The sequence below is a fragment of the Eurytemora carolleeae genome, unplaced genomic scaffold (assembly GCF_000591075.1).
Source record: "Eurytemora carolleeae unplaced genomic scaffold, Eaff_2.0 scaffold1038, whole genome shotgun sequence".
NCBI lineage: Eukaryota > Metazoa > Arthropoda > Copepoda > Calanoida > Temoridae > Eurytemora > Eurytemora carolleeae.
In genome coordinates this window covers 49,355-72,506 of record NW_019396997.1, presented here as the reverse complement: position 1 = coordinate 72,506, position 23,152 = coordinate 49,355, and the positions used below count along the sequence as shown (strand labels likewise).

General features: G+C 31.2%; 2 protein-coding genes across 2 annotated transcripts in view; one reads left to right on the top strand and one right to left on the bottom strand.

The window, feature by feature from the left end:
* Positions 1-17,129, bottom strand: part of LOC111710901 (uncharacterized) — a 22,102-nt gene extending 4,973 nt beyond the window's left edge. The window contains exons 1-4 of the mRNA XM_023485091.1: positions 17,040-17,129; positions 8,867-8,886; positions 969-1,043; positions 315-372 (exon numbers count right to left, since the gene is read on the bottom strand). Of these exons, the coding sequence (XP_023340859.1) occupies positions 315-372; positions 969-1,043; positions 8,867-8,886; positions 17,040-17,091 (205 nt within the window). The 5' untranslated portion in view covers positions 17,092-17,129. The remainder of the gene's footprint in view (positions 1-314; positions 373-968; positions 1,044-8,866; positions 8,887-17,039) is intronic.
* LOC111710900 (glycoprotein-N-acetylgalactosamine 3-beta-galactosyltransferase 1) lies at positions 3,591-15,821 on the top strand. Its single transcript, XM_023485090.1, has 18 exons — positions 3,591-3,672; positions 3,913-3,963; positions 4,580-4,620; positions 5,066-5,107; positions 5,330-5,408; positions 5,669-5,722; positions 6,624-6,678; positions 6,875-6,922; positions 8,493-8,564; positions 8,925-8,991; positions 9,385-9,484; positions 9,737-9,792; positions 9,894-9,901; positions 10,760-10,837; positions 12,159-12,258; positions 13,960-14,014; positions 14,191-14,226; positions 15,151-15,821. Exons 1-18 carry the CDS (start codon positions 3,614-3,616, stop codon positions 15,233-15,235), a joined length of 1,086 nt encoding a protein of 361 aa, XP_023340858.1. The 5' UTR covers positions 3,591-3,613; the 3' UTR covers positions 15,236-15,821.
* Positions 17,130-23,152: the final 6,023 nt, after the last annotated feature.

Sequence of the window (23,152 nt, the reverse complement as noted above, 5' to 3'; positions counted from 1 at the left end):
TACAACATTGGGTTGTTGAGATAAAGAGGAAGGCTATCTGAATCCCTCCAGTGGAATGTAAATCACCCTGCGTAAAGTTTTAATTGTAAAAGGCATTTTTTGAAACCCCTCCAGTGAAAATAAAATCCCTCCGGTGGTCTCCAGTAGAATCGAAATCTTACTACGAACTTCTTTGAGTCATAGAAGGGCCGAGACGTGGAAACACTTTAATTGAAGTCAATGCACTATCATTAAATAATGTACATACCTTTCTTTATTGAGAAAAAGGATATTTCTAGAAATTGATATTTAAAACATAATTTTCTCACACCAACCTTTGCTGTGAGAAGCTCCAGCTCTTGCGGTAACATTACACGCCTCTGCCATTTTTTTCTAAATTAAAAACTAATTCATTAAAATATTAATTTGTGTTTGACGTGAGACCCAGAAAACTGAGGAAATACTTCTTAAACTGAAGAAATTTCGCTTTAAGGATTTATAAATTTTAAATTTAGCAACTTGTATATATTTAGAAATGTGCATTTGCGATTTCCAAAATCCTTAGCATAGCGTCATTTCATAAAAAAAAGATAACGACGAGAATTCCACTGTTTTCTGGTTCTTACTGTATATGTTAAATGCATGTTTATAATGAATATATTCACATTTTATCCATTTTGCAATAAGAAATTCAATGCCGGATGTTTTTGAATTCCTGTGTTTTTCAAAGCTTGTTTAGGTATGCTGCTAGTCATGCCAATTTACATTTTTTAGCAGAAATCCTAAAATTTGCAAACTATTTAAGGAATCCCTTAATATACCGAATAATTAAAAGTTGAAAAATTCACAAAAAATAAGAAAGGTTGGCAATTCTAGAATATCCATTCGGCAACTTTTCATTAAGATAACCTGTCTACCTGTCTACCTTTCTACCTGTCTACCTGTCTACCTGTCTACCTGTCTACCTGTCTACCTGTCTACCTGTCTACCTGTGCACAACTGCAGAACTCGAATGACCCAACCCCTTCTAAAACTTCTTTTATGTTTACTTGCTTTCTCTTCATCTAGAATATTCAAAACAAACGCAAAGCTGAAACCAACATACATCATTTAAATTTGTGTTAAAAATAGAAAAATAATTATTCTTAAAAAACATTAAAAAAACTCTTCCCTTTATCCTTTAGTATATCTATGTGATTATATAAGCTGCAGTGTTATTGAATGACTGTGTCATCTATTTCGAGCTCCAGGGTCAACTATGAGTACAGTGAGCCGGTCAAACTGTTGTGCAATATCTGTCTCCTTTATAAACAATACAAATTCAAATTCCCTTGTTTTGTTGAGGTCATACATTTGGAATCTAAAGGATTGTTTTCAATTTTAAAACCACTAGAATTGCAGATTGATTTTATGAATTAAACCTGAATACAAATACAAGTACCCTTTTTTATAACAATTTTTGCTTTTTAACTTAATTTTTTTTAAGTTAAAGAAGGATAATAGGCTTTGTAGCTTTTCCCTTAATTGGCAGAATTACTTAATATCATATTATTTCCATTATTTCTCATTTTCCTTTTCTTATTATTTGTTTGGCTTACATAACAAGTTTGAGACAACCTCACTATCTACTCAGTAAATACTTGCTTGATTTTGCTATTTGCCCAACCTTCCCCCACCCCTCTTTACAAAGAGAACAGGATTTTAAAATCAAGTCATAACTCATTCAAACTTCTTCCTATTTCTTTGCTTTTCTTATTCATTATACCACTTTCTTGTGACAGTACACAGTACACACTGTGCATCGAGAAAACGAAACTTTCAAAAGATTTAATTTTTATTTCTGTTATTTTTTTTAATGAACTATTGTTTTTTTCTCTATAGAACTATGCTTTTTTGTTATTGTTTTCCTTCGTGTTCTCAGGTTTACAGAGTTTTTCTTCTTGTGCTCAGGTTTACAGAGTTTTCCTTCGTGTTCTCAGGTTTACAGAGTTTTCCTTCGTGTTCTCAGGTTTACGGAGTTTTCCTTCTTGTTCTCAGGTTTACAGAGTTTTCCTTTTTGTTCTCAGGTTTACAGAGTTTTCCTTCTTGTTCTCAGTTTTACGGAGTTTTCCTTCTTGTTCTCAGGTATACGGAGTTTTTCTTCTTGTTCTCAGGTTTACGGAGTTTTCCTTCTTGTTCTCGGGTTTACGGAGTTTTCCTTTTTGTTCTCAGGTTTACGGAGTTTTCTTTCTCATTCTCAGGTCTATAGAGTTTTCCTTCTCATTTTTACAGAGTTTTCATTTTTGTTCTCAGGTTTACGGATTTTTCCTTCTTGTTCATAGGTTTACAGAGTTTTCCTTCGTGTTCTCAGGTTTACAGAGTTTTCCTTCGTGTTCTCAGTTTAAGGAGTTTTCTTTCTTGTTCTCAGGTTTACGGAGTTTTTCTTCTTGTTCTCAGGTTTATGTAGTTTTCCTTCTTGTTCTCGGGTTTACAGAGTTTTCCTTTTTGTTCTCAGGTTTACGGAGTTTTCCTTCTCATTGTCAGGTTTACAGAGTTTTCATTTTTGTTCTCAGGTTTACGGATTTTTCCTTCTTGTTCACAGGTTTACAGAGTTTTCGTTCCTGTTCTAAGGTTTACTGAGTTTATCTTCTTATTCTCAGGTTTACAGAGTTTTCCTTCTTGTTCTTAGGTTTACAGAGTTTTCCTTTTTGTTCTCAGGTTTACAGAGTTTTCCTTTTTGTTCTCAGGTTTACAGAGTTTTCCTTCTCGACCCTAACCTATCACTCTCTTTTCTTCTCTTCCCCCCATTTATCTTCTTCATACAAGACTACTTACGGCTTACTTTTGCATATTGTACTGCACAAAAGATTTAGGAATTTATTTTTCTTTGGATGTAAAATTTATTTTAATTCGAGTTCGGTAATACATTTAGGTCAACGTCTCATTATCATTTTTTTTTGATTTTTAAAACGTGAATTTTAGCTTTTAAATACTTTTTGACGAAAACACGTAACAATTTGTACAGCAATCAAAATGGAAAAATAGTGTGTTTATATCATGAGATATAGCTATTTAAATATAGATATATAAATAGCAAATGTATTTTAAGTTTCATACAAGAAACCGAGCTCTATAATGAAGAAAGCAAAACAACCTTTATGAATAATTAATTCATAAAGATATATTGGTCCTTTTATTGGACTACGAGGGTAGTTGCTTAAAACCAATACAGTATGTACACTGTTAAAACTTCCACTGTTAAAACTAATTTTTGCTAATAATATTGACTAACCGATGTCACGAACATTTTCTATGATTTTTTGAATAAAGGAATTGAGTCTTTGCAACAAATCGCAATTTTCTAATACCTATATCTCTAAAACAAGATGGAGTAAACTTTTGATATTTCAAACTTTGATTATTTGATCCATCAGAATTCATAGTTTGAAATATCTAGGGTCTACAACATTGGGTTGTTGAGATAAAGGGATTAAGAAATCAGAGTTTGTGGCAATGACTCAATTCCTTTACGCCCAATATATGAAATGTTTTTGATATTTTTGATTCTTCATGACAGCAACAAATACATTGATTTACATACATATACAATCGGGTGTTTATTTGACAATTCTTTATTATTCAATTTTATTTTTAGATGATAACATTTCTGAAAGTACTTATTCCGGTTCTCATAGTTTTTATTCTCATATTTGGGTAAGTTGAAAGGAATTATATAGATTCGTGTTTTTATGCAGAATATGAAAAGTATTATTTTATGTTTTTTGTCTACTAAATTGAGATTCACAATTCATAAATCAAAAACTTGTTTAATGATAATTTAGGAGAAATTTGATTAAAAAATTATTTTTTTTTCAACGATTCATTTAAAGGATATATTTAACAAAAATCTATCCTCAATAAGAAAACTATATTTTTAAATGTTTTTTTTTTCAGTTTAGGAATACAAGTAAATCTTTCAAGTTTTACTCTTCAACTTGAACACAGGTGATATCATCATCATTTATTATTTACAAATATTGAGACCGAGCCGAACAGGAAGTGTTTTTTTGTTGTTGATACGAAAATTTCTAAGCTGCAAAGTATTAATTTCTAACTTCAGTTTCAGAGAACTTTTTGATCAAAGACTGCTTATTTTATGTTATAGAATGTGCATATATATATTTTAGTACATAGTAAACAAAGCCTACAAACAGTTAAATGCATGAAAACAAAAATAAAAAATAGAAAATCTCAGAGAAACGTTACGTTACGTTACGTTACACTAGATTTGTTGTGATTAACCTAAAGGGATTTGTTGCAAAAAATCACAAGTAGATTTCTAGAAATGTAGCGGTCGGAAAATTGTATGTTAAAAAAAAAACACACACACAAATATTTCCAGTAATTGTTCGAACAGAAGGGAACGGAGTTTTTGTCAAAACTCAGATTTTCTAATTCCTAGACCTTAGGTATTTCAACTTTTAATTCTTTAATATCAAATAACAATATATGTTACACCCTCGAGTTACAAAGATATAAGGAGTGAAATTTGAGTTTGTGGCCAAGACTCAATTTCGTTGTGTTGACTTTCCATCTAAAATATTTTTATTTTTTGCTCAAGGGAATCCAGTAAAGGAAGTTCTTCTAACCTCTCACACCCATGTAGGCTCTCAGGAGTAACAATTTTTTTTTGTAAAATTTACAAAATTAAACACATTTTTCTTACAGGGACTGTCGACGTTATTTCAAATTGTATTCCATAAACAGTGTTCGATTCACTATGGTACCCTTCAAATGATTCTCTAAGTAACAATTGTGGAAGATATTGTTGTGAATCCCTTCAAATAACGTCAACACGCCCTTTAAGATAATTTTTTTGATAAATGGGATAAATTAACTATGTCAGAAAAACAACTATTTGAAATTTTTTCTCTTTAACTTGCTAGAATATATTTCTTAAATGTTAATAGCTTGCACTAATCAAGTTTCATAATAGTTTTTTCTTTATTTCCTGTTTTGCCAAATAGGAGAGACTAATACCTTGTGAGCTGTGAATTAAAATTTTTAAAAAGCATCTAATAGATAAACACAAAAAAGCCATGTTAAGTGGATTATGTTGAAGATACAACTGAAGATAGTGTTGAAAAAGGTAGTTCTCATTAGTAGATAACATGAAGCTTTGTTTACAACCAATTTAATTTAAATGTAAATCAATTAAGATTTAAAGAAGTTTAATATCTTGTAAGTTTAAAACTAATAGAAGTTTCAGATCAATGAAGATTTAAGATCAATAAAGTAAATGAATCTTCCAATGATAAAATCAATGAAAGTTCAAGATCAATAGGTAATAAATCAAAAAGTTTATTTTCAGAAAATGAGGCTAGTAGAAATTACAAGTATCATCTACAGAGTGAATATGCCAATTTTAATAAACACAAATCCCCAATCAGGAAAATCAGAAACAACGCAATAAAATTAACTTTTGCAAAATGATGAGATATTTTTTTGATGTTAAAGATCTTGCCAAGGGCTATATTTTAATTTTGGGTGTCAAAAATGAACCCTCCCATTCAACCTAAGGAGTGAGGACTTGAAAATGTATGAGGAACTAGACGTAGTTAGACTGGGAATACTTTTTATAAATGTTAACCGCGGGGGGAGTTAACATTTTTATAAAATCTTTATCATTAAAAAGTTTCTGTTTTTAAAGATTACTTTGTCTGATCCTGACCCAACCATCTAGTTTAAAGGATAGAGGACAGGCGTAAGAGAATTTTATAAAATTATTAAAATAAAAGAAACATTAACTCTCTCTTCCCATAATTTACTATATACATTAGATCTATAGAGGAGGGTACCATAGCAAGAGCATGAAATATCGTCTTGAAATTTATAAAGGGTTTATGACAGCTTCTATGGTTTATCATTGTTCTGAGCACGAAGAAAGCTGCTTAGATGTTCGCAGCTTTAAAGTGTTGAATACTATTTATGAAAATATATCCAATTAAATCCTTCTGAAGAGTCATATTTTTTTAATAATTCTTAATGAACTACTTTTCATTTTATTTAAAGGTAAATTAATATCCCCGATATATCGTATATATCGTTTTCCCGCGGCATTTGATCTTAAATAGGTTGAGAATGCGACATTATAAAAAAATCTTGTTATGTATATCCATTTATCTGAGATTCACTGTATGTTACTGACATGACATTTTACGATGCAAAGGTTTAATTTGGACTTTTACTGGAATATTGAATCACTTGACAAAGAAATAATCAAGCTGTAAGAAAATCACCTGACAAAGAAATAATCAAGCTGTGAGAAAATCACGTGACAAAGAAATAATCAAGTTGTGAGAAAATCACGTGATGACAAAGAAATAATCAGGCTGTGAGAAAATCACGTGACAAAGAAATAATCAAGTTGTGAGAAAATCATGTGACAAAGAAATAATCAAGCTGTGAAAAAATCACGTGAAAAAGAAATACTCAAGCTGTAAGAAAATTATGTGACAAAGAAATAATCAAGCTGTGAGAAAATCATGTGAAAAAGAAATACTCAAGCTGTAAGAAAATCATGTGACAAAGAAATAATCAAGCTGTGAGAAATAGAAAATTCCGTAGAGTCTTATCCTTTGTGATTAAGGATGTATTATGTTTAGAGTGTTTGACACCTGGGGGAGTAGATGCACGTTTTTGTATTTTCTCAGTACGGAGGTAAATAAAAATTAAACCTCCTTAAAAATCCTTCTTTTACAGAACTTTAATTAACAAAAAATAATTCTTTTATATTAAAACATAAAATATTTAGATATTAGCAAATTTTGAACTTTTGAAATAACTCTAAGCAATAATTTTGCATCTTTTTGTAAATGTAATTTTGTATTTTAAAAAATCTCGAAATTTAATTTAGTCTACAGAAGGGGATCATGGTTTACCAATTCTACACAACACAGCTCAGGTAGATTCATCTTAAAGCTTGAAACTAGATATCAGATCATAATGTGAAGAATTTTGATGGTTTTCTAGGTTTAAAATTGTACAATTCCGAAATATTTTTCTAAGGCAGAAATGCGCAAGTCAATTTAATATAAGAGAAACCGCAATTAAAAATAATCACTTTCCAAAATTTTAATCATCGATACCAAATTCATATTTGATCAGACAAAGCTTTTAAAGGGACAGACTGGCTATATAAGGTAGTTGAACTGAGTATGCAGTGTTGTGGACAAATTCTTTAGGATTCATTTGAGACATATAAAACGTTTCCACGATGTATAATTACTGAGTTTGAGTGCTTAATCGACGTTCAAAATTATGAATTTGAGCGGGTACGTTTTCAGAGTCGCCTTTTTTTAATTATTAAATAACGACAACGAAAAATTAATTGAAAATTATACAGTAAACTAAATAGATGGTAAGGGCCATATTTGTCAAAAGAAATTTGGCAGTATATCAATTTTAGAATCAATTATTTTATTTCGATTTCATTATTATACTGTATTTTTATTTTTTATGAATTTGTTCGCAGATTTCTATAAATTTGTCAAATGTCGTCTTTTCAATAAAAATTCCAGAAAATCTGCAGAAAATATTTATGAATAATCAGAGATTAACTAATAATAACTAATAATTGAATAAGATTGCTTATTTTCGATGATAAGATTAATTTTTATTTTCTCAACCTGTTAATTAGTTTACTGTAGAATTTTGTTTGCGTTTGTGTTGTCGTTATTTAATAATTAAAAAAAAAAAAATCTGAAAACGTATCCAGCCAAAAGTACGATTTTAAACGTCGACTTTGAGCTAAATCTCAGTATATATGGATCTTTAAAAAGTTTTAAATGTTTCAAATGAATCCTAGTCTGTCCCTTTAAGGGAACCGCTGTGAATCTGGTATTGTCATATTTGAATGAAGGGTCACTTTAAATTGTACTTACAGTCCTTTTAAACATTTTTTTATCTAGATCGGTAAATATGGAAAAAATATATTTATTTTTATTTCATAAAAAGTCGTGCATTATCACTTATATGTTTATTTCCTTTTGTTCATTTTATTTCTTTTACAGTTACTCTATACGATCAGTATTAAAAGTAAAAGTAAATAGGACTTAGCGCTGAATTATAATGAATAACAAAACAAAACACGCTCGGAATAAAAGTGATAAGTTGAGACAAAAAATCAACAGTTTATATTTTGTCGTTTTTAAATTGTCATGTTAATGAGTACACACTCCCAGTACAATGTAGTTTTAATATCTCCATAAAGTTGAGTAATATATCTTTATAAATAAAGTTGTAATCTCTGTTTGGGTGTCTTCTTGTTTGTTTGTACGCTCATAACTCAGGAACCCATTGACCGATTTGCCTCAAATTTTACGAGCTTGAATTTGAGATTTTAAGTTGAGTTGTCTAAAATGTAATGTAATACCAAGGGTGGGAATAACTAAGAGTAACCTGGGCAACGCTGAGTTCCAAGTTAGTTTAATGTATATATATTGTAAATATATTGTAAATATATATATTTTTAGGAAACCTATGGTAATCTCTGGTCCAAAACTAAATATGGATTCCAGTTTGCACAAGAACACCTTATAGAACAGGTAATTATATGATTGAGGAGAAAGAAGATTACATTTACTGATATAATCGACAATTAGATGTCACTGAAATATAGAAAACGCTAGAAAGTTAGACTTCTAATGTTTAGACAGCTTCGAATTTAAAGTGTTAAAACGCAGTGGCCTTTGTTTTAACCTTACCAGCTCACTTAACCCTTTTTGTAACCTTAGACATATACATTTTAAGAATGTGTTGTATAAAAGGAGTTCTTGGCGAACCTACGTCTCAACCCAACTTAAAAAGCACCTGGTTTAACTACATCTTGATTTTCAAAAACTCTCACCTCTGCAGATATTCCAATGTCTAAAAAAGGACCAACATTTTTAGATTTTTTTTAAAAGATTGACTGGGTGATGAAAGCTGATGATGATACCTACGTTATTATGGAAAACCTTCACCAAATGCTCTGTAAGTGTAGCTTCAGGGTTTAAACCTTCTTTTGGTTGCGATACTTTTTATCTTGCAGATTGTAAATTTCTTGAAAAAAAGGCTTAGTTTACAGTCATACAACAGTTTTCTGTTACTTTTACAAATACCATTATAGTATGTTCAACACTTTATAAAAAAATTATTAATAAAATGTACGGACGTACTGGACTGGACAATAAAGCGTCTCTATATGCCTTTGCTTATGATATGACCATACCTGCAAATAACATTAAACTTTTCGTAGCCCTGGGCTTGAAAATTTCAAAGCTGCAACTTGTTCAGTTTTTCACGAAGCATCTGTCAAATTTAGATAAATAACATCCATAGTATGGTTCACAGTGAATTCTTATTATGATTGAAATTAATGTTCAGCCAAACATGATCCAGAGGAACCAACATTCTTTGGTGGACACTTTAGTGCTCTAGTGGATCAAGGATATATGAGTGGAGGTGCAGGATATATTCTATCTAGGTATACATATATAAATATATTTAGTGGATCAAGGATATATGAGTGGAGGTGCAGGATATATTCTATCTAGGTATAAATATATAAATATATTTAGTGGATCAAGGATATATGAGTGGAGGTGCAGGATATATTCTATCTAGGTATAAATATATAAATATATTTAGTGGATCAAGGATATATTAGTTGGGGTGCAGGATTTTATATAATCATTATATTAATGTTTCACATTTATCATTTCATTTATTTGTTTAGAAAAGCAGTTGAGTTAGTGGTCACTAAAGCCTTTCCAAATGAAACCCTCTGCAGGGGTAAATATACCATGTACAAAAATAAATCATAAAAGCTAAAAATAAACAAATTTTTAATCACTATAGAATAAATGTATATATTTATTTACCCCTGCAAAAAGCCTCAGATGTAAGTATTTATATAGAAAAGAAAAAAACATGAAATACTATTTAAAAAAAACATAAAAAGGATGGGCAGAAACTGTTTGGTGTTGACTAAGGATGAGAACCTAATACCAGCTTAGAACTCTTTAAATCCCAATAGATATATTCGGTTTACTAATTCAAAGATAATCTGTACTGTCGTGTCTTCCAGCTTTATTGTGTAACTTTGAACCTGAATTTGATAATATAAAACTCCTAAACAGTCCTGTTATAAGGATTAAAATTCGGAAGCAATCATTTCAGGGTTTGACAATGTATTAATTACTAAAATAATATGGTCTGGTGTTTATCAGTACATATATATATGATTGTGAAGGATGGAACTGAAGATGTTGAGATGGGCTGGTGTTTATCAGTATATATATATTGAAGGATGGAACTGAAGATGTTGAGATGGGCTGGTGTTTATCAGTATATATATATATATGATTGTGAAGGATGGAACTGAAGATGTTGAGATGGGCTGGTGTTTATCAGTATATATATATATGATTGTGAAGGATGAAACTGAAGATGTTGAGATGGGCTGGTGTTTATCAGTATATATATATATGATTGTGAAGGATGGAACTTAAGATGTTGAGATGGGCTGGTGTTTATCAGTATATATATATATGATTGTGAAGGATGGAACTGAAGATGTTGAGATGGTCTGGTGTTTTTCAGTATATATATATGATTGTGAAGGATAGAACTGAAGATGTTGAGATGGTCTGGTGTTTATCAGTATATATATATATATATATATGATTGTGAAGGATGGAACTGAAGATGTTGAGATGGGCTGGTGTTTATCAGTATATATATATATATGATTGTGAAGGATGGAACTGAAGATGTTGAGATGGGCTGGTGTTTATCAAAAATAGGAGTTAAACCTACAATGTCAAGAGACAGCAAGGTAGATATCTAGGTTCCTTTATACAAATATCTAATTTTTTAAAATATCACAAAAAAATGATTAAATTGTGGAAGACGATGCCTGGCCGCGTTAAACAAGTTCCACAAGATTCAACAGAATGAGATAGAACAGATACGGGGCATAGTACTGATAAACAATTACACGTGTGATATCGAGATTGACTCTAGTTCTGAACCCTCTAGTAATAAGTTATAAGAAATATATATACTGGAAGTTATTTCTGCGTTTTCATTAGAGTCTAACGAGGGAGGGGGTGCAGAGGCGCCATGATCCCCGCAAAAATGACCTCCGAACCTCAGGATTTGCAGAATTACCTCCAGGCCCCGCAAAACTGGTCTCCCAGCCTCAGTGACGTCACCAAGCCTCCCGCCATTCTGTCTCCACGCCCCGCATTTTGGCTCCAATAAAAAAATATTTGGCTTTTATTTCCACCAAGAACCTTTTTTTAAAAAATTCTCAACATGATGAAATAGTTCAGAATAATACATTAACATTTTGTATTAAAAAGTGAATTCTGCAAATCCTGAGGTTCGGAGGTCATTTTTGCGGGGATCATGGCGCCTCTGCACCCCCTCCCTCGTCTAACTCACGTCCTCTATTAAATAGTTATTATTCTTTAAAAAGATACTTAAAATTAACCAAACATTTTAACGCGAAAATTTGTTTGCCAAACACTTTAAAAAAGGGTTGAAGCTATTAATAAGCCCATTGCAGCTTTGAAAGAATAATATCTTACGTGTTGGCAGTACGATCAAAACAATATTTAATACATAATTTCCATCATTGACTGTAATGTAATTTTGTAATGTAAGTAATTTAGGCATAGTATTTTTAACAGGGAAGGGGGGGGGGTGCGGTTAAATCCTCTCCCCCCCGTCTAGCCGATCCGACCCGTTTAAAAACCTGAAACAATCGTCCAATCGTAAAAATCATATAAAATAAATTACAATACAGGAATGGATTTTTTGCCAAAAACTTTGATTTTCTAATCCCTAAATCTTTTCAACCTGATAGTGTAAATCTTTGATATTTCAAATTTAAAATATTTGATGTAACAGATTGTAAAGAATAAGATAGTAAAATCAGAGTTTGTGGCAAAGACTCAATCAATTCCTGGGGGGGGGGGCGCCCCCCTCTCAGGTGCTAGGGGAGGGCGCGCGCCCGGCCGCCCCCCCCCTAGTTGCGCCTATGCAAAGTGGACCAACTACATTTTAAACAGAAAATGTAAATTAGTTTGATTGAGTCCAACGAAAAATCGGATCACTGATGAAAACTTTAAACATTTTTTGTCATTTTTTAGAAGAACGAGGAAACTTTTTTCCCTCTTCATGTGTGGGATATGATGACAGTAAAGAATGACAGTTGGCTTTATTCTTATATGTCCAGGAAACCTACTCTAGGTAAGACAACACTCAAATATTAGAGAATTAAAAATTATAGAAATTAAGGAATTTTTTGAATGATAAGATATAATATAATGCATCTAACGTACAAGATTTCTCACACAGGAAGAGACTACAGAGACGATTGTATGAAATTAGTTTAGTCCGCATTCTTGCATAAAGGGTTCCTTGTAGGCCTAAAATGCTTTATTTATGTGCTTAATCATTCAGGAAACCATCTCTATACTCAATTGAATGCAGATACTAAAAGTCAAGCTTCAATTTTTCATATTTTAGAGTTTTGATTCGTCTTTACAGTCTCACCATAAAACCATAAAATGAGTTTTAAAACTGGTTAAACTGGTTCAATTATGTTACCTAGCCAGTCTCTCCCTTAAATAAATAATACCAAAGAAATCAAGAATTATTGTTATGATATTAATTTAAATAATCATTCATTGATACTTAAAAGTTACAAATAAATAAATAAATAATATTAATATTAATTGAGTAGAACAATATGGTTTATTCGATTTTGATGGAATTTATCACACCTAATATTTCCATTTGTAGGGTGATCGTCCTACAAGAGGGCGAAAAAGTAACTTTTTCACCCTGCTGCTATTAAAATTTTAAAATTCATACCTAATTTGTCTTATTGTAGCATAATAAGGTTCCTTAAAGGGACTGTAAAGGAAAAATGAAAGGGGGTATAGGCTGAAAGCTAATCACTTTAGCTCTTGATCGCGACCCATGAAAATTTTATCTGATGTTCCTGTCTCGAGAAATTGTGTTAACATTATACGGTTCATATATGTAAAATTTAGAGAATCTTAAACTTAAATCACTTGACCAGAACTATCACCAATGGCAGAGCAGTATACTGGTCACGTGTCTTTGCCTATATCACGTGTCCACTTTACTGCAATATCATTGGTGGAATTTCTGGTCAAGTAATATGGACGTGTAAATAATATTATGAATTAAATCTATCAAAAATAGAAATAACAAATATAAAATTAGAATTGGAGTAAACCTAAGTGATAATTAGCTTTCTCTGGGATATCTTTGTTTTCAGATTGGTTGCTTATTTGCTGAATTTGATCTATTTAAACCCACTACTTTTATACAAAATTGTATATATATTAATTTGACACAGTTGTATATCAATTTCTCGAGATCGGAACATCAGATATAACTTTCATGGGTCGCGATCAAGAGCTAAAGTGATTAGCTTTTAGCTTATACCCCCTTTTATTTTTCCTTTACAGTAACTTTAACCACCCTACAACAGGGTGATTAAGTAACTTCATCGACCTGCTTTTAAATAATTTTTGTAAAACTGAATAAAACTATATATGTTATTAAAATGGGTATCATGCGTATTTCGTATGGTATTCGATCAAAATAAAAATCCGGGCAAAAACTTTTTCGCACTTAATAATACCCATTTCAGTGACATAAATAGATATATTACATCTAGCAGAATTCAAATTTTAAAATATTAAAGAACTGTTAAGCAAGAAAAAAAAGTGCAGTTTAATTTGTATGTATGCTTTTAAATATTTATATCAAACAATTGCTTTACACGAATAAATATTTAGATCATAAAAAAGAAATATTAAAAATCTTTGACAAGAGGTTGCAAAGAAATAGTAGATTAGAGATAAGATTTTGACGCGAGTAATCAGTTCCTTTCTAAGAGTATCATGTTTACAGGATTTGCTTGTTGTAGTGAATATCCCATATCTTTTCATTATATTTCCACACAAGGGTAAGTGAGAAATAGACAAAATAATAAACAATATTTTTTTTATTATGAAACTGATTAAATTCCATTTTTAAAATCTCCAGATAATATTAAGGCTGACGTACAAGGATACCTCGTTTTTTTCCATGACCATGGGTTTGATTTGAATATGCTTATATTTATATAGTACATATTTTTAGAATGTACGAGATGGAATACTTGATATACAAATTAAAGTAAGTTTTATACAGTGATAACCAGAAAACTCTGAAATAGTAAGACGACTGTCAAAATCAAGTTATAACTTTAAAAAGTCCAATGAGCATGAGACACAGCAATTGTGTATTGTAAACAGACCCATTTCACTACATTAGTGATTTATACACACTGTAAGTGTCTAGTAAAACAATTTGCTTTGTAACAACATCAAATACACCTAAGTGTTACTATTATGTCGTCTTCCCATTCCATTGTTTTCTGGTTAACACTGTAATAAGAAGAAATATCTTATTTACAAAATGTTCTCAGAGCTATTTGAATACTTTTTAGCCTTACATTTTTATGAACGCTATTAGCATTATCAACCTAATTTTTCTTCAACAAAATAACAACCAAAAAATTGGATGAAAAACTTAATTTATGAAAATACTTTCTTGTGTCTCAGAGCCCCTCAATTTCAAGAGACCCTCTATTTCAAGAAACCCTCCATTTCAAGAGACCCTCAATTTCAAGAGACCCTCCATTTCAAGAGACCCTCCATTTCAAGAGACCCTCCATTTCAAGAGACTCTCCATTTCAAGAGACCCTCCATTTCAAGAGTAGAGATTCTCCATTTCAAGAGAACCTCCATTTCAAGAGACCCTCCATTTCAAGAGACCCTCCATTTCAAGAGACTCTCCATTTCAAGAGACTCTCCATTTCAAGAGACCCTCCATTTTAAGATACTCTCCATTTCAAGAGACCCTCCATTTTATACCCTTCATATCACGAGGGGCACTTACATTTTTTCTAAATTAAAAAATGATGATATTTTACTCATTTTTTCTCAGAATAAAGCTTGAGTATCGTTGTGAATCGGTCAAACAGCTGTTTTTAAGTTAAAAGTGCACTTTAAATTAGTTCCTTTCAAGAAATGTGTAGAGCAATAATATTTTGTTTAGATTGTTTAATATGAAGGATATCAGAGAGAACGTGGAGAAAAGACTGAACTCAGCTTTATCATCCCCATCTTCTGATATAACCTAGCAATAAGTGATCTGATAAACTGTAGAATAGGAAGACGACTGTTAGAACATGATATACAGCCATTAGCAAATAGGTTTATGTCAACCAAAGGTTTCCGTCTCCAGAATCCAAAGAATCCATAACATAGAATGTAGTAAAATAAAAATGAATTTTACAGAAAAGTAATTAAAAGTTTACTTCCATGCAGTTTTTCGTAAAACCAAAAAAAGCAGATTCTTCAGCAAAATGCATTATCATGATTTGAAAGTAAAAACATGTAATTTGTATTTTAAATATGTGAGTTATATTAAAATTAGAGATCTTCAATATTTGTATTTATAAAATCTAGTACAGGGTGTCCCATGAAACATGATAGTTGAGAGAGACGACTTGAAGATCGTCTTTGATATAATTTACAGTATGTTTTCGTTACCCTTATAAAGGCTGGGGGGTCTGAATCTATGTTTAGACGGGGGGGGGGGCGTTTGGCGCCCCCCCTAGAAAAAGGCCTTTCAGAATGGGTGTAGGGTTGAGATGCATGTTCATAGCCCAATTTTTCATGGCCAGCTCAAAAAAAATGTTACTCTGATAACTTTAATATTTTGAATGCTGGAGAGGGTGGAAAAAAATAAAAAAAGATATTTTTTTGTGTAAACAAATATCAAAGTGTTTCACATGTTTTTACATGCAAATATAGTTTCTAGATCTGTAAATTTAGTCACAAAAAAGTTATGGGGTATTTTAGATTTTTTTTCACAGACCGGACTTTTTTTCCGTCCTGTACCCTACCATGAATTTAAAAAAAAATATCCTTTAAATTACTATTCATTAAAAGTCACAAAATTTCACGGTGAAAGTGTCAGAAATAAGAGTGCTAGGACAACATGGGGGCCCCCCCCCCCCCCCCAGCCGTTTAGGGTAAAACTAATTTCACACAAAAAAATCTTTGGACAATTTTCACACAATACCATTAGTTCTAGAATTTCCAAAATATTGTTTCTTTTTTGTTTATTTCAAAGATCAAAGACGATGTTTAAGTCGTCTCTCTACTCTCATGTTTAAGTCGTCTCTCTACTCTCATGTTTAAGTCGTCTCTCTACTCTCATGTTTAAGTCGTCTCTCTATTATATTATGGTCGTTTTTGGGTAAGGAATGGTTCAATTCGTTCAATACTTAAAAGGAAAGCATCGATGAAAATTATCTTGTTTTAGGCTTCACTTTACGATGGTAGGCGATTATATCAATATTATGAAGACAACTTTCGATTTTAATTTTGATTTATATCCAGCTTTTAAACAGCATGGATACACAAAAACATAAAATTAAACAAGTTTCACTTAAATTACTAGTAACTTTGTACTTCAAAAAAGCTTCTTAACAATACAAACTTTAATAAAAAGTAGTCTTTATTTTATCAATATAATCGCCTGCCAACATATAGTCATACTATACTGAAGAAAATAAAACAATGAATGCATTATATTTAGACAAATTTATTCAAAAAATAAACTGAGCTAGCTTTTTGCTTCAAATTTCTTACACAATTGGTTTTGTGTTTTTCCTTGAGCGGAGAGTTCAAAACTCTTAAACGTTGAAAAAAGCGTATTTTAACAAAAAGGTCCACTACGAGTTTTGGCCAGGTCTGGTCTATCTTCAGAATGGCCTCTGTAGGCATCAAAATTATAATTAAGAAAAAGCCCCAAAACCAAAGAAAATTTTACAATTAAACGGAGGAGAAAACTTGAATTTGCACAGAAAAATCAAAGATTTAGATGATGAGCATGAAAATTTAAAAGATTGGACGATTGATAATTTAATCACTTACCCTCCAAATAAATTTTTTCACAGACAGTACTAAGAAGAAGTAAATTCTCCATTGAACCCCCCTCCTCGAATACTGAACGAACACTGATGCATCTATTATTGTTTACGAATTCCGCCCAAAGAGAACTGGTTTCAATATGTACACAGAGTATACACAACCGCAATTAACTTTCCTTGCCTTACATTCTTTCATCTTTACAGCTATTTACTTTTTACGTAAAATAAACTTTAGCAGACATAATATATAGCTTTTGAAATCAGGTTTTACAAAGCTATTTCATAACATAGACGATATCAAATTCGTCACTGAATTCTCATGTTTATTGGGACACCCTGTAGAATAAGTTAATATTAGATTAAATCAGATAGCATGGAATCTGTAGGTTGTCTCTGGGTCTTTTTTTGAATGATAATACATGAGCATGCATTTATTATTTAATTATCAAATGATGGTCAAGTTGTAGAAAGACGTATTGGCGTAAAATATATCTAAACCAAAACTAAATGTTGTCTTTCCCTTGTTCATTATTCCAAGGTTTTCCAATTCATATAAATTTTTTGAGCTTAAACAAACCATTATTTTATAGAAGCTTTTCTATTACAGAATACAGAATACAGAATACAGAATACAGAATACTAAATACCAAATAGATTGTCAAGTACAATATATGTCAACAGAAAATTCGACCAACTGCGCAACACGTCCCAAGTGTCAAATGTAAAAAGAAAGACGACATGTCCTCTAATTAGTTGATTTTATCTCCAAGATTCAGCGTAGATAAATGTCTTCTTTGTAGGAATACGTAAAAAATATTTACAACTCAAAATTACATACAGTATATTTACTGTCGTTTGGTGGCCGGATTCTTTTCTTTTCTCTCACTAAAGTAAATTTTCTAGTTGTATTATAGGTTTACTGTTTAATTTCTAAAGACAGTAATTTTTTTGAAAATTCAGACGTCTAATTTTTTGAAACAGAGGTTGTCCTCTTTTTATACAATTTACAAATTTTACAAAAATCAGATTGATTTCTCTGCATTAAAAGTAACGAAGTTTTGGTGGGTTAAACAAAGTATACACATTATATCATCATACATAACAACAACAAAAAACAATAACAAAAAAAAAATAATATTTTTGATAATTTATTAATAAATAGATTGACCTTTTTGCTCCAAATTTCTTATCATGTGATGACTAAGTTTGTTCACTATTACATTTAGGTGCTTAATTCTTTGAAAAAAAAGGTTTTTTACAAAAAGGTTAATGATGTGGGAACACATGGATTTTATTAGTCTCGTCAATTTCAAAAAAGAATTGAGCCACACTTTCTTCTTCTTTTTTGTTTAAATCTGGATGTCAGAGGGTGTGAACTGCATCCAGGCACGAAACAAGTTCTTTGCCTACCCCTAATTGAAAAAAATATAATCAATAAAAACCAAAAAAATTCATTTAATTCATATTAATAATGTAATGTTGACTTTGTACTTGTCCAATGTTCATAGTATAACTTTAAAGTCCCCCCCCCTCCCGACCTTGATGGAATTTGAAAATTAAAAAAAAAATTTTTTTTGTTGTTAAAACAAATATACAAACAAATCGCACAGAAACCCATTTCTGCGAAATTCAAATACAATATACAAGTTGAAACAAAACATTTTGCAAATCCAAAATTTTGACTTACAAAGAAACATATGACCAACAGCTTACTTAAAAAAATGTGAGGTATGAACAAATGAAAATAATAATGTAAAAAATCTAAATTTGAAAGAATACGGTAAATCGATTCTTAGGCTCATATACTTCATACTTAAAAAAGTAATTATATTATAAACAGAATGCCTTGAAATATCTGAAATTTTAAAGCTTTCTTATGTTACCATGATTGTGAAAATTCAAATAAAATTGTTGCCTCAGTACCCAATACTCCTACTGAAAATTTTTGGTTTGACACCCTGTATACAATATATATCTACATAGATTTTCCATAAATTTCATAATTTAAACACTTTTAAAATTTTTATATATTTCTTATGTGTTCTCAAAAATTGTAAAATACGACATTTGTGAAAAAAATTATATATCCTGAGAAGACGACATTTCATTAGAAAATTACCTTTTCTTGTTGCCTGTATTTTTCCTGCATATCTGGGGGTCAATCCTGGATTAGACCTTTCCGGAGCACTACCCAGAATATCTCATTAAACATTTCTGAAATATGTTTTAACGTTATACTTTCCAATTACAATATTAAAGGGCCATGGACAAAATGGACACATAATTTGAGTTCACACTTATGACGTAAATACAGCTGTACTGAAAGTGTACGCATTCTGTGTTGCCATCTATTGTACTTGACAACCTATCTGCTAAATACAGAATACAGAATACAGAATATCTTTGTACAGAATAACTCGATGTGCAAAAAATGATTCTAAACCAACGAGGTTATAGTGTATAGAGTGATGATGTACGCTAATCCTTTACTAATTTTATAGGCAATAAGCTAAACCGAGAGCGTACTGCATATTTGTTTATAATAAGTTGATTCTGGCCTAACCCAAGGATCTAATGCAGCTTATATCAATATTAGTAAACAGTTGTAAGTGTACAGTACAGCTAACTGAGCACACAGGTAGAGAACTATTATCCCTGCTGTTCTAAACAGAGCCCTGAGTAGTTCTAGTTAAAACACAATCCAGAAATAGCTCTACACAGAAAATATAATATTTCTATTTTGATATCAGAATACAGAATAGCTCGGTACAGAATACAGAATATTTCAGTAAAGAATTTAAAATTGTTCTGTACAAAATATAAAATAGTTCTGTGCATAATACAGAATAGTTTTGCACAGAATTCAGAAAAGTTCTGTACAGAATGAAGAACAGTTTTAAACAGAATACAGAATAGTTCTGTGCAGAATACAGAATAGTTCTGTGCAGAATACAGAATAGTTCTGTGCAGAATACAGAATAGTTCTGTGCAGAATACATAATAGTTCTGTACAGAATACAGAACAGCATACAGAAATATTCTAGAAAGAATCCAGAATGAAGCAAAATTAAAGTTTCTCCCATTAGGTCATTACATATACAGCAGAGGAAACCAATTCATGAGAAGGATATTTTAAATCTTAAATCTTAGTTTTGAGAATCCATCTCAGAATTAAAATTGATGAATTTTCTGAACAAGCTCTACTTAGTTTAAAAATATGAATTTAAAAGTTCTGAATAATTTCAAACATTTCTCCAATTGCAGCTTTTTTCATTACATAGAAATATTTTGAGATTTCTATATTTCTTGTTCGTCATTTTCTTCTTGTTCGTACATCTTTTAATTATGTTTTGTCTAATTTTGAAAATAAAAAGAAAAGATTTTTTTGGGTGTCCCTGTATTTAATTGTACTAGCTGGGGATCTTGCTTTATTTATGGAACTCTAATTATTTTTTTACTCATGAGTTGCATCTGACTATGCACAAACACAATTTTCTAATATTTTCTTGGGGATGGGGAGGAGGGGGGAGGGATGTCTTCCAAGCCCCCATCTCTGTTATAAAAAGATTTCCCTTCAAATATTTTCTGTTTAATTTTCTTTTTTCTTGTTTTTTCTTATTTTTTGTTTCTACACTTTGAGGCCTCTCCAAATAGTTCTTTTGACAGTTGTGGAGCAGGTAGAAGAGAGATAAAGATGTTTGTAGGAGGAAGGGTATAGGGGATTGCTCCCTGTGTTTCTTCTATTGTACTCTTTCCGAGTTAAGGGGGATTAAGGAAACCCATCTGCATCCCTTATGCAAAATGGGGAGTTGTAAGCCCTAAAACCCAATTGAGAGGAATCTTCCACAGCAGTCCAGTCTTCACATCTGGTCAAGTAAAAAACCAGTATCGTTGTGCATGGCTTGTATAGCCATCAGGGGTTAGACTCCTTCTTTCAGTTACACCAGGCTGAAGATGAAGTCTTGTTTTATTCTACGTACATTTGTTGATTCCCCTGTAGGATACAAGATGCGCAACTAAACGCAGCGCTCCACCAAACTGTAAACCTGGGACCGCTAAAAGAGAGTTCCTTTCTCTTCTAAAGGTGGCCTACCACAGCGCCGTATATAACTGCACAGTGTACAATGAGCAAGATAAAATCCATTTTCTAACTTAAAAAGTGTTAGGTTCTGGTGGAACTTTCTTCTATGACTTTTCTGCAAGCCATTTTGTATTGAAATTCAAAATTGAAAACAAATTGATAATTTATAGAATAAACAGGAATAATTAACAGATAGAATAAACAGGAATAACATACAGATAGAATAAACAGGAATTGTTGTCGCAAAGGAACAAGATTCTGACGATGAACAGATAGACAAAGGAATAACCCTCAAATCAAAATCGATAATGCAGAAAACTCTTTATTTCCTAAAAAATGAAATGAATAATGATAAATAATTTTTACAATGGTTTACGAATTTATAATGAAAAGATTCTTACGATCTATTAAAGTATTTGTGGGTTAAACTGTCGGGGAGTCCTAAGACGCTTATTATACATTAAAACTTCTGAAAAGAGTGACAATTAAATGTTAAGGAAAGTCACTAATTCTTTATATGAAAATATTCTTTGCTTAACTTTGAAGTGGTTCACTATTACAATGCTAATTCATAGCAAAGACGATATACTATTCGTCACTGAATTCCCATGTTTTTTGGGACACCCTGTAGAATAAACAGGAATAATTAACAGATAGAATAAACAGGAATAATTAACAGATAGAATAAACAGGAATAATTAACAGATAGAATAAACAGGAATAATTTACAGATAGAATAAACAGGAATACTTTATAGATAGAATAAAACATGAATAATTTACAGATAGAATGAACAGAAATAATTTACAGATAGAATAAACAGGAATACTTTATAGATAGAACAAACTGGAATAACATACAGATAGGATAAGCAGGAATACTTTATAGATAGAATAAACGGGAATAACATACAGATAGAATAAACAGGAATACTTTATAGATAGAATAAACAGGAATAATTAACAGATAGAATAAACAGGAATACTTTATAGATAGAATAAACGGGAATAACATACAGATATAATAAACAGGAACAATTTATAGATAGAATAAACAGGAACACTTTATAGATAGAATAAACAGGAATACTTTATAGATAGAATAATCAGGAATAATTTACAGATAGAATAAACAGGAATAATTTACAGATAGAAACAACAGAAACACTTTATAGATAGAATAAACAGGAATAACTTACAGATAGAATACAGCTGAGAGTACAGAGTACAAATTATACGTTGCCAATCTATTGTACTTGACAATCTATTTGGGGTTACGAGACGATGCAACCCCAAACAGACGAGACGACTAAAATACACCCTGGGAATAGCTGAACAGACAATTTTAAGGACAGGAGATACAAATTTATTTTTTAACCCGTCATAGTTTCATACCTTCATTGAATTTTCATCCTTTGTGGGGAACACTGTATATAATGTGTGTATTCCTACTAAAGATGTATTACGCTTTAAAGTTACCAAATAAATTTATGAAATTTAGTCTTTGCCACAAACTCTGATTTTATAATCGCTTTATATTTGAAAACCCAATTTCGAAGACCTTAGATATTTAAAACTATAAATTCTTTTAAATCAAAAAGTCTAAGTTTGAAATATCAAAGAATTAACCCATCAGGTAGAAAAGCTTCAGGGATTAGACAATTTTAGTTTGTGGCAAAGACTCAATTCCTTTAAGGATTACTAATGTTCAATATTTCATAGGGTTTATTAGAGAAAAGTTTAAAGGGTACCTTTGTGAATTGTTAATGGCACGTTTAAAATCAATCGTTGCTGAGGAGTGCGTTAGCAAGTGCTTTTATTAGTTTTCAAAGTTGTTGAATAGAAGGAAACATCTTTTACCAAATATTAGATATTTGGGAACAAACTTTTCTAATGTCTTTTCTAATTCAATATTATGGATCAACTATAAATCATTGAAAATATCGGAGGAGAACAATGCAGGGGCGAGGGTGCGAGGGCAGATGTAGGTAGGTAGATGAGCCGCGCTTATACTCCTTCCGAGCCTCAATCTGCTTT